This window comes from Dendrobium catenatum, unplaced genomic scaffold (genome assembly GCF_001605985.2).
Source record: "Dendrobium catenatum unplaced genomic scaffold, ASM160598v2 fragScaff_scaffold_853, whole genome shotgun sequence".
NCBI classification, from domain to species: Eukaryota; Viridiplantae; Streptophyta; class Magnoliopsida; order Asparagales; family Orchidaceae; genus Dendrobium; species Dendrobium catenatum.
Window position 1 is genome coordinate 6,597,814 of NW_021319315.1, and position 16,871 is coordinate 6,614,684.

Consider the following 16,871-nt stretch of genomic DNA (forward strand, 5'->3'; position numbering starts at 1 on the left):
AAACTGAGTGTTCGACAAGCTATTGTGGCTCGGCTCAATAAGAACTCGTTCATATTTGTTTGATAAGGTAAACAAACAAACTTAAACTCTTTTAATAAATATTCGATAGTTTAATAAACGAGCTTGAACAGCTTGACGTTCGGTTTTTTATGATCACAAACAATATCATTTAATGCTCGCGAACAAACTCATTAAAAAGCTTAATTAACAAGCTCTAATATTATTAAATTAATTTTTACTAAGTTAAATTTTTAATGATTTAAATTTAAATTCTCAAATCTATCGTCCTTTGTTCGCTCCCGTTTAGGCAGGCATCAAAACATAATAAAAAAAAAGACAATTTTAAATATATATTTGCTCTCTTTGTCACTCCTCTCCTGAAAGCATTTAGCATCTCATCTTTGACAGTGACTATTGTTTCTCTATCATTTCTAGCCTAATTCCTAATTACAATAGTTACCTACTTAAGCCAAATTTATTTCAAGTTCTGCATAAGATAGATGCTATGGTTGGTTGTTTGCAAGAGATTAAAAACCTATATATTCTCACCATTTGTTGTTCGGTTTATCATTTATGGCGTGGGCATAATGAAAGAAAATTTGGTGGATCTTTTTGCAGTGTTTCAACTGTTATTTTGAAGATAAAAAAGGCCGTTAAACTCAAATTTTCTAAATGGAAAACAGGGATTCTCTTGCTGGTTTGGTTTAATGCTTAGGGCATCTCCAACCGAACTCTAAACGTTTGAATGGCGTTGCTGCAGAGGTCCAGCGGAACTGTAAAATTTCCGCTATTTACTTGCGGGTGAACAGTGAGACCCCAATATTGACATTTATTTATTCATCTCCACTATTTTTCTCTCTACCTAACTTATGAAGAAAACACGAAAAGAAGAAAGAACATTACTTCACAAAATTGGAGTTCGATTGGATGAATCACGGTATTTTTTTTTTTAGTTTCACGGCATTTTGAAGTGAAAAATGAGATTTTCGGTTGGAGATGGTCTTAAGGCAGCTATCTTGCTGTCTGAATTTACTTTCTTGATAATTTTCTTGGCATATGGGCTGCTTCCCTTGTTGCCTTTAGACTGATTTTATGATGCTTTTGATCCAAATTTCTCCTCTTGGATGTTCTTTATGGAAACCAGGAGAGCCCTACGTATCTCTACAATGCTGATGCTTATGAATTATCTAAAACTAAGTCCTAACTAGGGGTTTTCCCCTCTTCTTGGTTTCTTATTTTCCCTCTTATTATCTATGTTGGCATTGTCCATCTCGATTCTTTTTGGTATCACCTACTATTTTATTGGTGATTTTTTTTGCAAGGTATTGCTCATTTTTTATGGCTGCTCCTATATAGGGGTGTTAATATTTGATACGATCAGAAAATTCAATTCGAAAAATTCGGGTTCGGGTCAACACGAATCAGCACCGGGTCAGATTTGGGTTAGGGATTTCGAACTGCTTGTAAAACCAATTCGGGTTGACCTGAAAACCCAAAATCAACTTGTTTTGACCTATTTTTAATTGATTTATGAGGGTTTTAAAAGATTGTTATGAAATAAGTAAATGTTATTTCCAAAAAATAATAAATGATGTTTTCCAAATAGAATTAAGCTTGGTTTATTTTAAATTGATTGAAGTAAATTTTACCTTAATTTGATTAAGGTTTAAATAAATTAAATTAAATAAAAAAAATAGTAAAACATACCCGAAGCATGTTGGGTTCGGGTCGGGTCGAACAGTGCCTGATCAATTTTTAGTTGGATTCAAACCCGACCCATGACCCAATTTTAAGAGCCCTACTTTTATAGCTTCTCTTTTTGTTTTTAGATTAATGAATTGGGCTTAGCTCTTAAAACCCCATACATTAGCATTACAGCCCCACAGCCCCACAGCCCTACCCGCTCTAGTTACCTAAAACCCCAGGTGCAACAGCCGCTCTTTAAACCCTAGCACAGCTTGGCTCAAAAAAAAAAAACCATTCTTTTTTCCTTCATCGGCTTCACCGAAACACTACAGACCTACCTGTTGGGGCAAAATGGCTTTTTCCATTTCTCGTCCACTCCTTCGCAGAGAAGCTCGCCTCCAGCTGTCCTTGGTTCTCTGTGCTCGGCACCGTCCTGTTCTTTCCTGCTCTTCTGTGGCCTCTTCGTCACCTTTTTCTTCTCTTGTACGGAGTGCACTGACGCAGAACCTCAAGCAATCTTCGTCATTTCTATCTGTTCGATTCGCCTCCTCTAAGCTGGGAGCGGATGAAAACCTCCTGAAAGTTCTCCGGTCTGAGATCGAATGCATCCAGGAATTTAAAGATCCCCGGGTATGCTCACATGCAAACCATTTTTCCTTGGTTGCTTGCATTCTTAGTATTCTACTATAATCACAGTGCAACAATGGTGCTTTGAAGTATGTTTGTAACCTAGGGCTTTTTTGGGATTAATTTGTTATTTATTAAGAAAACAGTTAAAAAAACAGAAAATATGTTATTTTTGCTTTTCCTCGAAAACAAATCAGTTAGTTTTTAAAAAAATTTCAGAATAAGCTTCAGGTGTTTTTGTCTTTTCCCGTAAAACACAAACCGCCCTTCCGAAGCTCCTCCGCCGCAGCTAATCCGCGGCTGCATTTCTAGTTTAGGAGGAAGGAACCAAGCTGATGGCATCACAGACTCCCAATCCAACCAAATTTCCACCTCCGACCCATCCTCCTTCCCTTATGCAACCATGGCCGGAGCCATAAATTTGTTTTAGTGGTGGGCACAATTTAATTATTTTAAAAATACATAATTTTTTTAACTTTTTATCATTATCATTTGAATAATTGTACTCATTATGCGAAATTCATCTACTTCGGGTATTATTTAAAAAGTTTATATTTAACCAAATGTGTTTATAAATGATTTTAAGACACGGACTTCATTTTAATTTGTCTATTCAAAATTTTTATGTTTGATAGAAGTTCATATTCGACTTTTCAATATCCTGGCACTTTTTTTTTTAATCTGGAAGTAAAACAACCAAATTACATAGTAGATGCGGCAACAAGCGAGAGCATACTAATAATTTTCACGGCCAAATGAGAGCATACTAATAATGAAAATGGAGGCCACCTGTGTCCCTCATCCACAACCATTATAGCATCCTCTTGTTTGTTGGCAACCATATTGTTGTTATGGCCTTCAAAGAAGATCGTTTTAGCGTCTCATCATTAATGAAGGACATGGTAACTCGATCTATGGCGTAGGATTGATTGTCAATGTAGAAAGGAGAATGATGGCAGCGAGATCTTGATAGCATTCAAGAACAGAAGCAGGAAAGGAAGAAGAAGCAGAATAGAAGAAATAAGTTTATTCATATATGCATCGATCCTAATACAGAGAAAGCCAAGTATTTATAGAGAATGATAGTGGCCTTTATATATGCAGACCAATGTACAGTTGCCACGACATAACCCAAGCCTATATATATGAGAAAATACAAATACAGGTTTATACATCCTTAGGTTCTAATAAAGTAATAGTCAAGCTATTTAGGTTCATTCTTGTCCAACAAATTTGATTGTTCTCATACTTGACCTTTTGTTGTTCATGTAGAGGTTAATTAATTTGAGCATTGATTTAGTCTGGGAGTGATATCACGTCAAGTTCAAGCGAGTCAGTCTTATGTAAAAAATTGAGTATTTTGATTTTGAGTGGAGCCTGTTTGCAAGCAAAGTTGAAAATAATTATTTCAACTCAATTTTTGAGTTATTTGATCGAAATCTCTTAATTAAAATAATTATTTTTCCTTAAATTTTGGGTTCATCACTAAATAAGGGATGAAGGTACTTGTTATTGATTGTCAGTTTGGAATTTTTGGTCGAAAAATCATGTTAGTTTATGTGATGGAAGCTTAGCGTTGATCGTTATGTAGTTTGCACTCATTAAGATTTTTTCAACCCTTGAGAGATTTCAAAGAATGGCATAGGCTACTCTGTGAGAATGGAGTAGCGACACATCATTGAAGGATGACATATAGAAGCATTAATCATATTCTCTAGTTGAGGATGCAATATCTAGAATATCATATTGAGTACAAACTACTAGCGATGATAGATAAGATAAACCTTGGTGATTTCTTATCACTCATTTTGCTAGAAATAGGTTTTCTAAGGACTACCTTGTCAAATGATATAGAGGGATATTTTTCTTACTGTCCTCTGAGTCATACTTATTATGTTGGAAAGCTGGTTTAAGCAAAAAGAGCGTGAAATTCTATATTCAAGACTCTAATGGGCATATTTATTGTGATTATTTTACTGGAAATATATATTGTTGAAAGTGTTGACTTTCTTCTTGAACTTAAGTACTTAGAATCAATTGGGCTAATGCCAAATTACTTTGATGATTTTTGTCTAGGACTTTGAGAGCTCTTGTTGGGAGACTTTGTCATGAACAATGATAATGAAGACATTGCCCTTAGTTTAAAATTTTTAAAATGTATGGTTGAGACTTAGGGAGAACAAATTTCAATCATAAAGCCCTACACTTGAAATTAAAATCCAACAAAAAATTTGTATTGACCTTATAGATCTATAAGTCAGATACTATGATTATCACCCAATTCGAGGAATTTAAATCCACTAATGATTTTTTTGCAAAACCTTTCATAAGTTCATTGCTCTTCTTGGGATAACATCAAATCCAGTTCAACAAGGATCGATTAAAACATTTAAAATTGCAGTTGTCGCTGTCCAACTCCGCCCAAGATTGAGAAGATTATGTCCAACTTGAAAAGTAATGAAAATGTTTATGTCCTTAACCTTGTACAATGATAAGGAATGAGAGTGTTCTTAAGATCTATGTAAGCTATCTGAGGAATGCCTTTTATATTAGGAGGTCATTATTGAACTGTATGATTTTGGTTGAATCATTGGAAACTGCATTCACAGATTGAATTTTATTAGAACATCCTCAGAAGATTTTAGTCTTTAAGACTTGAGTTGTCACTATATTATGGAGTTACGTAATTGAAGTATCATGTATCTTGATATTCTTGAAATAATGAAGCTGATATTTTCTTGTGGTAAAATCATATTAATTGACCCCCACTCTTTAAGAGCTTCGAAGTGATATATATATATATATATATATATATATATATATATATATATATATCTAATTTGTACTTTTTTATCTACAAAAACTTGCAGATATTTTTATCAAAGGTTTCTTATGAACAATCTTTAAGAAATTATTAGGCAAGCTTAGTGTAACAGCTGAAACTCTTAACTATCGAGATATTGTCAGCATTGACCTAAGGGCCTCACGATTTTGTCCTGTTGGTGTAACTTCTCATGAGGTCACCTATCACATGATTTCTCCAGGGTGAGCACAATTAACCGTGGAGTTTCTTTATGAAATTACAACCATTATACTGAAAGACACCTTAATATTTAAGAATTTTGCTTTTTTTTACTTAATTAGTTTCACAATCTTTCTTACTTAAGTAACTGACGTTCTCAGCAATATCTTTATCCCAAAATCATCCACCAAATAGATAGGATTCTAGAGGTTGCCTTTACAAGATCAAATGGCGACTCATGTCACGTAGTATTTTGTCTCATACAGGGTTTAAGAGATGACTCTCACGACGCAGCACTTTGTTTTGTATGACACTTTGTTCTCATCTTCCAGCTAGTGTATTGCTCATGATACCATTTTTTAACAGCTCAAACTCTTAACTATGGAGATGTTATCTACTTAATGGCCTCACGGTTTTGTCCTGTTAGTGTAACTTTCCAGAAGGTCACTCTTCATAGGATTTTTTTCGGGATGAGCACGTTTAACTGCGGAATTTCTTAATGAAATTCCAACAATTACATCAAATGACGCCTCAATGTTTAAAAGTTTAGATTCTTTTTACTTAAGGGGTTTCACACTTAAATGGATGACATCCATTCATTCACTTAAGAGGGGTGTGAAATGCCGTCAGTTGGGAATCTCACCAAAACTTTCGCTTTTTATCCTCTCTTTCATTGTCATTTCATTGATCTGTCGGGCCCTTATTACCTACTCATCTATCGGTAAACTATTATAATTATAATGTAGTTATTATTCTTTAATTTTATATGATTCCTATTAGAAGCTTTTGTAGAATTGTATTCAATTTATAATAGAAATCAAACTTGATTTATTATTATAATATTTTCTCATTAGCATTAATATTCTATTTTACTATAATTTCATTTATTATTTGCTTCTCGTCTTTGTATAGGTTTATACTAGAATGACAATTCAAAAAAGATAATAATTTTTAATTATTTCTCCCATCTATATTATTAATGATTGTTCACTTGACTTTATTAGAGATATCAGGTTGACATACTTTGGAACTTAAACTTTGGAACTTAAATATTGCATAATAGCATGGAGCAGTATTGGCATTCGGATTTATGGATGAGATGTTGACTAAAGCTTTGGCTTGAGGTGACAAGGCTCCAAGGGGATCTTTCACCTACAAAAGTATTTATGTAGTTCGATCCCATTTGCTCCTTGTTAAAACTTGGAGGAGGAAGAAGAACTTATTCTTCGTGATCTTGAATGAGAGAGAGAGAGGGAGAGGGACAAGAGGGAATACAAATAAAACTAAGCTTTATTCAGATTTTTCCCCAAATCTTTACAACACATATGACCTCTATTTATAGAGCTTTATAAGGGTGTGATAACTTATATGAGCAACATAACTTAAAACTAAATTAACTCATAACAATCTCCACCTTGATTTAGTTTTACAAAAAAATAAAGAACCACTCGTCACAAGAACTCGAACTTGTTGCAATCCAACCGATCGCCCTGGACGCCCGTGCGCAATCCGACCTGCCATTTCGCACAATCCACCAGTCCAATTCCAAGTTCGCGACCATCTTGCCGCCTTGTGGTTCTTGGTCTTGTTGTTGCCTCCATTGCTTGATCACACGACCAACCCTTTGCCTCCCGGACTCCACCTCAAAAAAGATCTTGATCGATCTTTAATTCTTGCCTTCCAACACACAGCATTAACATCCTTCACACCAAGCATCGACACATGCATCAGTTCCCTCAACGCTTCCTTCCAAGTTCCATCATCTTCTTGCTCTTCTAAGCATTCTACAAGAAGAGCCTTGGAAGCTTCGTGTACGCTCGCTCAAGCAGCAATTCCTGTCCACGCCAAACTTCTCCACGTGGAACCCATTTGCACCAGATCCATCGCACGCGTCCAGCGAACGAGCTCGACGACGTCCTATTCCGCTACAGACGCTTTCTCCAGCGAATACAGCGCCCGTCCAACCCGGCCCTTGCCTCACAACCCTCTTGCATGAACGAAGCCCAGACACACCGTCTACTCCACGTTTCAGCGAGTCTCCTATGTCGAGTCGGGCTTTACCGCCCGCCGCGCGTGTCCGCGAGCTCTAGGCACCTTCGGCTTCTCGGACCCCACGGATGCAGCTCCGTGCCCCCCGCAAGCACCCCACACGATTTCCACCCTCGTGGCCTTTCGCGGTCTGGCCTGCTTGCTCTGGTTAGTCCGATCCAGCGGCCTTGCGTGCAGCCACCCCTGCGGTCTTCTGCAAGATTGGTCTTAGCCCCATTCGCGTGAACGCCGAAGCCCACGACAATGAGTTCCGTCCGCTCTGCTTTGCCGATCGCAGAACCCTCGTGCTCGTCAGCTTCTGCGCATTTACCGGCAACTTGAAAACCTCAAGAACACCTTCCTCTTTTGAGATCGTCGCCACTGTGGCTCTGATACCATTTGTTAAAACTTGGAGGAGGAAGAAGAACTTGTTCTTCTTGATCTTGAATGAGAGAGAGAGCGAGAGAGGGAGAGGGATAAGAGGGAATACACAAAGATTTGAAGGAAATAAAACTAAGCTTTATTCAGATTTTTTCTCATATCTTTACAACACATATGACCTCTATTTATAAAGCTTTATAAGGGTGTGATAACTTGCATGAAACATAACTTAAAACTAAATCAACTCATAACACTCCTAATTTGAGGATATATTACTCTGAACATAATTGCTAACAGTCCTGACCCTAAATCCTAAAGATAACCTTAAACCCTAAATAACTTAGGAAAAAATAGAAAAAATGATAAATTTATAGAAAAATAAAAAATAAATAAATATAATAAATAAATAAAATAAAAAATATAGAAAAATAAATGACTTGGAACTTGTAAATGACATCCGACCAAGTTTATAATATATTTATTTCCACTCCTTGTTTAGGCACCTCGTTGCCTGCGAATTTGGATTAATCACTCGATCTATGAAGATGTCATTCCATCTCAAGAGATGTTTGCTTATTATTGATTATCACAATACTAAACATTAAACTCTAATGACAATAGGAGCTTGCAATTTTTCATTTTTTTTTCATTTTATTCCTTTATTTTTTTCTATTTATCCTTGAAATTATTTGAAATTATGCGGTTGTTATCTCTCACCCTCTTCCTCTTTTTTCTCTCAAGAGTAGTACGGAAGAAATCATTCCATTAAGGAAATAAATACCATGGATTTTTTTAATTCCCAGCTAATTGATTCTAGGATTGTAACCTTCCTGGATATGCCAACACTACTAAATCCATTGCATTTTATGCCTATTTTTTCCCCTCATGAATTTTCTTGCCTATAATAACAGTTTGCACTCTTTCACTATTGGAATTTTCTATTTGCAGGAGCTTGATGTACCTGAAGGATTTCCTTTTGAAATCCTTGATAATCCTGGTGACAACACAATTACTCTCAAGAGAGACTTTGCTGGTGAGAACATCCAAATCTTAGTTTATATGAATCTGGATGTCGGGGATGATGAAGAAGAAGATGATGAAGATGATGAAGATGATCAGGAAAATGCATCCAAGCCAAGCATTTCTTTGCATGTAACAATTGACAAAGGAGAAGAAGTCCCTATCTTGGAATTTGCTTGCAATCTCAATTCTGAAGAGCTTGAAATAGAAAACATGGCAAGGAAAAATCCCGATGATTCTGATTGTCAGGGAACTTATGAAGGTCCTGAATTTTCGTGAGTTCTCTCATCCTGAATTCTATCAAATTATCCATTCTGAATTCAAAAAATTTTCTTTTCATTTAGCAGTCAAAGTCTTTTCTTGCAATATTTTCTCCTTTAAAAAAGAAAATATTGACTTCCTCTCTCCCTCCATTGATTGTTTCAGAGATTTGGACGAAAGCTTACAGAAAGCTCTCCACCAGTATCTCAAAGTGAGGGGAATCAGAGATTCTCTCTACGGTTTCTTGTCTGCATATATGATGAAGAAGGATGAAAGAGAGTATCAAACATGGTTGAAGAACTTAGAAGAATTTGTTCGCAAATAAATTCCATTTTTGATGGCTATGGAAGGAATATTTTTGTCCTGCATTTCATTGAGTTCTGCAGAAATGAGATAGGCCTCATTTTTTTTTTAAATTAATTGATCTATGATAATGAGTTGATAGCTTGAAAATGAGTGTAATTCTCATTTCGAAGGTATTGGTAAATTTAATTTTGCGCATTACTGAATAAAATTACATCTATACCGACTGAAATTTGTTGAGGATATGATGTGCTAATTTTTTTTTCATCATGGGACATTTATATATTACATATATGCCCTTTATAAGAAACATCTGCCCATAGTTTTTTTAATCGTAATAATAAGTAATATTTTAATGGAGGGTTTTTTAAATCTATAATGCTTTGATATAGATATGATATTCTTGATAAAAATTTGAAATTTATCATTATTATTTTAGTTAATTCATAATTTGTATTGTTTATTTATTTATTTTAATTAAATGTGCCAATGACATGTTGGTTAGTGCCACACGTGTGCCATATCTTTTATTTTGAGGATATTAAATATTTTGATATTACAAAATTACCCCAAAAAAATTTAAAGGAATGTGGTTCATTTAATATGGACAAGATTTGGATTTTAGGAATTCTTTGCGTGCAATTTATGTGGTTCATATTTTTTGTGTAATTTAGGATTTGTTTTGCTGCTTTACTTTTTGGATGATAATCATATTTTTTGTTGGGTTATTAGTTTTTTGCTGTTTTCTTATTATTTTTTTTTAAATTATGGTGAAAAGATATTTTTTAAGATAAGAATAGTTAAGTTGTTTTTTCATGCAATGATTTTATAATCAATTTAGACACTTGGTTTTCAAATCATCAAATTAATTTGTTTTTATGATCAATTATGTTATTTTTCTAAATGAAAGTTATTGGAAAAAAGTTTTTAATGATGAAATTTAGATTTTTTTTTTAAGATCAATTGTCGTTGTCCCCACACAGTCGTCGTCACCTCGATACAGCCAACGCCATTGACCCCTACACAGGTATAAAGGTCCAAACCTTGTCCATGGCGCGTGTGACGCGCCAGGCAACAACCTATACACGTTTTTCTTAGTGTGGTAGGAGGTAACCCAGAGCGCTACCTGCGATGAGGCATGTAGGCCCTGTATACGCTTTTCTTAGCATGACCGTGACAACTTTAAGTATCCTTACGCACCTCAGTGCTGACTAGAAAAATTGTGCATTTTTAAGCAAGTACCCTGAATATTCATACACATCTTTCTTGGCATAGTGGGATTGAAGATCACGGCCGCGGTGTCCACATACATCTAACATACATGATTTTCTTAGCGTGGTGGGAAGGCCCAGTCCCCAAACGGGAGATTTGCCGGGATGATACCATTATGATATTTTGACACTTTCTTAATTTAGCCTAATTATGCTTTATTTATTGCAATGCATTTAAATAAGTGTGGATATGTGGTTGAGAAATAACTGGTAGCTATATTATTATTATTATAGCACTGTGATAATAATGTGTGGAGAAAAAAAAAAGTAAAGACTGATTATTCACTGACGTTGGCTAGAAATTGATTGATCTATACATGATGGTGGGCTGACATGCTTTCTTTTAAATATATGATTTAATCTTATTTTCGACTGATTCACATGATACTCTAACTAGAAGTTATAAGGAAATAAGTACTATGTCAACGGGCAAAGAGTAACGACTCTGTTTACTAAACCAACGACTTGCTGAAATTGATTCGATACTAGAAAAATATCAATTAAGCCATGACATTTTATTTGATTAGTGTGACATATTGAGTATGTGATTAAGATACTGATATAGAATAATTGGATAATATATATTATTTATTTAAAAATAAAAGAAATAATTTGTTCAAATTAGATTATGGGACGTCACATGAGTACTGCGGCACTAGTTCATTTTTTTTCAAATTTCAGAGGCCAAATTGCTACAATGTCACTGTTTGACAACTTGTACTGTAATACTGTCGAGATGCTCGAATACCCAACAATGGGGCAGATAAATAGTCATATGTTTGAAATTTTATCAAAATTCACACCAAATCCTTAGAACTCATTATAAAACACATGCAACCATTTTTAAGCATTAAAATATTTCCAAATATATGAAAATGAGCTCAAACATTTCAAATCTTTACCTTTTAAAATTAATTTTTATATTTTTGAGTTATTACAATTTTCATAGCTTGGAGCATTCCTGTTGGAGGATCTCCTATTTTTACCTTTTGTAATAAATTTAATAATATTAAGTTTTCTTTTAAGGATTCCAATTTTTAGTCCTTGTCTTACATCTTTAAGGCCATCTCCTCTCTCAAAGTTAAACAAGAATTTTTTTTTTTCAAAATTTGGAAAATCAACCCCTCAGCTATCACCTTCTTAATAAAGCTCATCACACTCAAAAATTTTGAATGATGCTACAATTTGTGAGAACAACTAGATCGAGCAATGTGATAAATGATCTTGGCTTCCTAATGGTAACGATGATATTAAATTCCTTTAGCTGAAAATCAAGAATAAGGGGAGTTGAATTGGTATTTTAAAAGATCTTTCGATCAAAACACAATCTTAAAACAAAAACTAAGATTCACCACAGAAATCAAAGTGCAGAAAATAAATCTGAACTCACTTAGATTAATCTTCACCATCTTCCTCGTCTATTGCTGTGTGATTTTCCATTGTAAAAAGAAAAAGCTACTTCTAGAGTATCAAAATTAAATATAATTTAGATTTCATTTGGGACAACTTTCTTACTGCTTCTTAAAGCAACGTTTTAGCACAAGAATTAAATTTTTTTAACAAAAAAATCACTTTAAGAAACAGAAAGAAAGCCGTCCCAACGAAAACCTTAATCCCTAACATTATTACACTCATAATATCGTTTCCATTGTAAGAAGCAAAAGCTACTTCTCAAGAAGACCAGCTTGCTGGTAGAATTCAATAGAATCAATAAGCGTTTCTTCAAAAGCTCTAGTTTTCCAGCCCAGCGTCTTTAATTTATCTGAAGAAAGTCGACATTCTGGCTGTAGCTCTGTGAAACTGGCCATAAATGGAGTGAAATATTAGTAGAATTGCATTTTGTTATGGTTCACTGAACAATCATTTATTATGGTAGTGAGCAGTTTCAGAGGATTTTTTTTTTGTTTTTGCACATATTTTGATACTAAAAACGACATCTTAAACAAAATCTTACTTCTGTTGGTATTTGTAGTTCGGATAAATACTCTTAAGCTTGCTGATAAGGTCATGGAGATAAGTAGAATGAGCAGCACAAATATATCTTCCTGAAGCCTCTGCAGCCTCATATACTAGAAGCAAAGCATCAGCCACATCTCTTACATCTACAAAGGACCACAGTTTGTTCTTCATTGGTTCTGATGCTCCTGTGTGCATAAGCAAATTAATGAATAAGCTTAAAAAAATGCATGAGTTGTTTGAAATTTAAGGTTTCTTTCTTAGTTTCCTCAAATCAATTTATCAGTAGCAATTTCACATTCTCCTAATTATCTGTAAAAACAATAAAGAAAATTTGCTGGTATAAAGTAGGTAATATATGCATAATGAAGAAATAATTAGCAGTTTTACTATGAAAATAATACTATGCCAATTCAAAATACTGTAATGTTATAAATAGAGGAGTCATATCCAACAAATATATAAATATGTTCTCATTCATTGTGGTAGAAAAGAGAACTTCCCAAAAAAAGATTGTCATAAAGCTCTTGAAAGCTGGGAGGCAAACGGTGCTGCTGTTGTGAAACACACACAGCAATGTAGAAAATAGAGAATGAAGAGTAGAGGAAGATGGAATGTATACTGGTAAAGCTATCAACAAGGGATTAAGGCTTCGTTTGGGACGGCTTTCTTACTGATTTAAAAAGAAACTTTTTAATACAAAAATTTCTTAAACTAAAAAAAATATGTACTAAAAACCTGCTTCAGAAAACAGTAACAAAGCCGTCCCAAACGAAGCCTAAATTTCTATATGCATATCAAGTGTCTACAGGGCCTGCCTTTATAACAAAGAAGAATGATTACGTAGAAGTGAACCAACGGCTGAGATTAAATGAGCTGTTAGGAGGCTGTGGATAGGGTCCTTTTGCAGAGAGAAGTTGCAGATCTACCAAAATATTATAGCAAGAAACTGCAGGCTGTTTAAAAGCATTTGCATAACAAATAGTAAGAAAGCAATGAGAGTTTCATGCTATTTTCAATACTTTCGTGTCTATGAAAGTAAAAAAAAATGTTCAAGTGGCTTAGACCTTTCACAATAGTAAGAAGCATCAAGCTACTAGCATTGACAGTGGTCTGCAATTGTGGTCCATAAACCATTGATGGACAAACAGTAATCAGGTTCAGTCCAGTCTTCTCTGCATGCTCCCATGCAGCTCTTTCTGCTAGTGTCTTTGAAAGGCCATACCAATGCTGTAAACATCAAATAAATTAAGATCCAAACTTTAGTCACATTTTTATAATTGAAATTCTCTTTTCATTTACACTGTCGTTGCCAGGTCTCAAGTCCTGGATGAGAAAAGTGAAATGTTGCGTTAGGTAGTTGACAACCAGCGTAAAATTTATCAAATAATCATGACACGAATCCTTTAATGGCGAAAAATAATTCATGTAGCCGACCCCACGTAGTGGGACAAAGGCTTGATGTTGTTGTTGTTGTTGTTGTTGTTGTTGTATTCTCTTGTCATTTACATCTGTTTCTAATGTTTGATATACATTGATACTTCCTCAATAAATACCTAAGAATATGCTAAGTAATTGATTACAAACTTTAATACTAAGAAAATATTGTTCTTAATGATTTATAAGTAATTTTTGTAGGAATTTGGATCAAACAAATACAGTAAAAAATTAAAGCTTATGAGTGAAAGACAATTGCTAGTACTTGTACTTTTACTGCAATATGTTCTTTAATTATAAAATGTAATTAGATTCAAGGCAGACTAGATTACCTCAATTTTCCTCATCAAATCTTGTTCTGACCAAGAAGACTCATCCATGACCTTATCCTTGGGCCACTTTGAATTCATAAAGACAGTAACACATGATGAAACAACAATAACTCGCTTGATTCCTGCCTCTGAGCAGGCTTTCAGTACATTGATGGTTCCAGTGAGAGCAGGAGCGATCACCTCAGCCTGCAATTTGGTGACAAATACGACAACAAAATTAGGGTTTATAGGATATCGATCATCAATTAGAATAAAATGAAATGATAATATTTGAGTGTTAAGTAGGAGAAACTGCCTCTGGATTAATGAGAACCCCATGGAATTCAGGTACAGGACTGGCTACATGAAAGACTCCCTCACAACCTTGAATTGCTGATAATAAACCATCATACTGAAGAACATCTGCCTTGTAGAGTTGAAGGTTTTCTGAAGCCTTGTCGAGTTTCTTCAAGTGGCCATTCTTCTCATCGCCTAAAATCAGCAAAGAACGATTTTTTTAGGATCTTTTCTTTCTTTTTTATTTGGGATTTAGATACTTTCAATATCTACGATTTTTTTTTTGGATTAAAAAAAAAGGAAAATAGAGCAAAACAAGGGAAATAAAGATCAACAAAGTGAATATAAATAAGGAAAAAAAAAAAGAGATTTACTACTTGGATCTCGAACTGTTCCGTTGACCTTGTATCCTTCAGATAGAAGAAGCTTCACCAACCATGAAGCTATGTAACCTCCTGCTCCTGTTACGCAAACCTTCCTGGCCTCCATCTCTCTCTCTCTCTCTCCCTCGCTCCCTGTAGACTGTTCTCTAATTTCTATTTTTCAACGCTCTAGTTTAAGTGAAATTATTCAAAGCGGATACAGAAGCCGTCTGTGCTATGTCACTTCTTTTCTGTGTGCTGTGTTATGTCACTTCTTTTCTGTGTCGTGGCTGTGTACCCGTTGTGTACTAGATGATTCGGTGTGCTGTGCTATGTCACTTCTTTTCTGTGTGCTGTGCTATGTCACTTCTTTACTGTGTCGTGGCTGTGTACCCGTTGTGTACGCTCTGATTCATCTCCGAATAATTCGGTATCAGCACATAATTTCTCCTAATTTAAAGCTGTAGAAGAAGAACGGAGTGTTTAACAAACTACTCAAGGCTCCACTCATAAAAATTTGTTCATGATATTTTAATTAAATAATATTGAGTATTTTCCTAAATACTAAATGCTTTAATAAACAAATTTGAATAAGTATGTATTCAGCTCATTATGTTCGTGGACAATATCATCCGAAGCTCGTGAATATGCTCGATAAGAAGCTCATTAGGAGCTTGATAATAAGCTTGATTCTTGTTTGATAAGAAGATGGATTATTGATTCTTGTTAGATAAGAAGCATAATAATAAAAATAAAATGTGAGTGAATAGACTCGTTTGGTAGTTTAAGACAATTGTTAGAAACATTCGCGTGAATATTTGTTAGCATGCTCGATAAAGCTTGTAAGACTCGTTTATAGTTTGATAAGACTCGTTTGTTTAGAGCTCGATAAGCACAAAACGAACTGAACATGAACACCCGTCAACTTAATGAACCAAGCTTGAACATGAACATAACACCTCGAATCGGACTTGAACGAACATGAGCAAGCTGATAATAAACGAACACGAATATGATCAAGCTGATGCTCGACTCGGCTTGGTTCGTTTACAATCCTACTCTAGTTCTTATATTAGAATTTATAATTAAATTGAAATGAGTAAATTTTTAAATGTATCTTAATTAATATGTAATTACGAGAAGGAGGTTAGGCAGAACAAAATTAAAAAGTGAGTAAATACAAAATTTATTTTTTCATACTAAAAAATATGAAAAAATAATTTCGCGTATTCAAGGATACTAAAATTACTTTTTTTTATTTTCTATACTTATTATTTTATTCAATAATATTCTGCTTTCAGTTTTTAATTATTTTAATATCTAATGATTTTATACTTTTATATATTTTATAAGGAGATTATTACAGTGTCGATGGACAAAAAGTGACGTTTCTATTTACTGATCAAATGATTACTTATTTACTGATTACTGGAAAAACATAGCTTAAGCTAGAAATCCTTATTTGTCCAATATGATTACTAAGCTACATCCATTATACTGATTCACTATCACTGTAATGATTTATTGTTATTGTCATGTCTAATAGTGTGATGCCCCAAGATCTAACTTGGAAAGAATGTCAATCAATTTCTCAAACAATTTACCAGAGTTATCTAAAACCTTCAATTAACCAGTCTATCAAACATCTATAAAATTTAAAACATCAATATACAAGTCGATCTATAACTCAAAAGGTCATGTACAATACTCAGGAACTACACTACAATCATCAGTTCTGAAATCTATCCTGAGTACAAAAGAATCAAAATCAATCAAAAGACAAAAACCTGAAGATCTGGATCAATTCCTATCCTCTGCTCCCTTGCCCTGACCTGAAAATATCAACCACATATAATGAGCTTTACAAAGCCCAGCAGGTCACCTAATACCTATAACTGAAATCAAAACA

General features: G+C 34.4%; 2 protein-coding genes across 3 annotated transcripts; one reads left to right on the forward strand and one right to left on the reverse strand.

Annotated features, from left to right (window-relative positions):
* The first annotated feature begins 1,882 nt into the window (after nucleotides 1-1,882).
* Nucleotides 1,883-9,560, forward strand: LOC110107400 (uncharacterized protein At2g39795, mitochondrial-like). The gene is made up of 3 exons (XM_020837656.2): nucleotides 1,883-2,316; nucleotides 8,693-9,039; nucleotides 9,191-9,560. Exons 1-3 carry the CDS (start codon nucleotides 2,038-2,040, stop codon nucleotides 9,348-9,350), a joined length of 786 nt encoding a protein of 261 aa, XP_020693315.1. The 5' UTR covers nucleotides 1,883-2,037; the 3' UTR covers nucleotides 9,351-9,560.
* A 2,405-nt stretch (nucleotides 9,561-11,965) lies between these two features.
* LOC110107374 (cinnamoyl-CoA reductase 1) lies at nucleotides 11,966-15,198 on the reverse strand. 2 transcript variants are annotated; one of them, XM_020837615.2, is made up of 6 exons: nucleotides 14,975-15,198; nucleotides 14,620-14,795; nucleotides 14,325-14,510; nucleotides 13,623-13,785; nucleotides 12,554-12,743; nucleotides 11,966-12,399 (listed from the first exon to the last, which is right to left on the reverse strand). In XM_020837615.2, the coding sequence occupies exons 1-6, from the start codon at nucleotides 15,087-15,089 to the stop codon at nucleotides 12,264-12,266; spliced, it is 966 nt and encodes a 321-aa protein (XP_020693274.1). In that variant the 5' UTR covers nucleotides 15,090-15,198; the 3' UTR covers nucleotides 11,966-12,263. The 2 variants fall into 2 exon arrangements, with proteins under 2 accessions (XP_020693274.1, XP_020693275.1); XM_020837616.2 differs by having other exon boundaries at nucleotides 14,978-15,197.
* Between the last annotated feature and the right edge of the window lie 1,673 nt (nucleotides 15,199-16,871).

Excerpts from the sequence above, each read along its gene's own strand:
- LOC110107374 (XM_020837615.2), bottom strand. The coding sequence starts at position 15,089 with ATGGAGGCCAGGAAGGTTTGCGTAACAGGAGCAGGAGGTTACATAGCT. Across the intron at positions 14,796-14,974 it reads AACAGTTCGAGATCCAAGTA|GCGATGAGAAGAATGGCCAC; the intron begins GTAAATCTCTTT and ends TGCTGATTTTAG. Across the intron at positions 12,744-13,622 it reads GCTTCTTACTATTGTGAAAG|GAGCATCAGAACCAATGAAG; the intron begins GTCTAAGCCACT and ends TTATGCACACAG.
- LOC110107400 (XM_020837656.2), top strand. The coding sequence starts at position 2,038 with ATGGCTTTTTCCATTTCTCGTCCACTCCTTCGCAGAGAAGCTCGCCTC. Across the intron at positions 2,317-8,692 it reads AGGAATTTAAAGATCCCCGG|GAGCTTGATGTACCTGAAGG; the intron begins GTATGCTCACAT and ends TTCTATTTGCAG. Across the intron at positions 9,040-9,190 it reads TATGAAGGTCCTGAATTTTC|AGATTTGGACGAAAGCTTAC; the intron begins GTGAGTTCTCTC and ends TGATTGTTTCAG.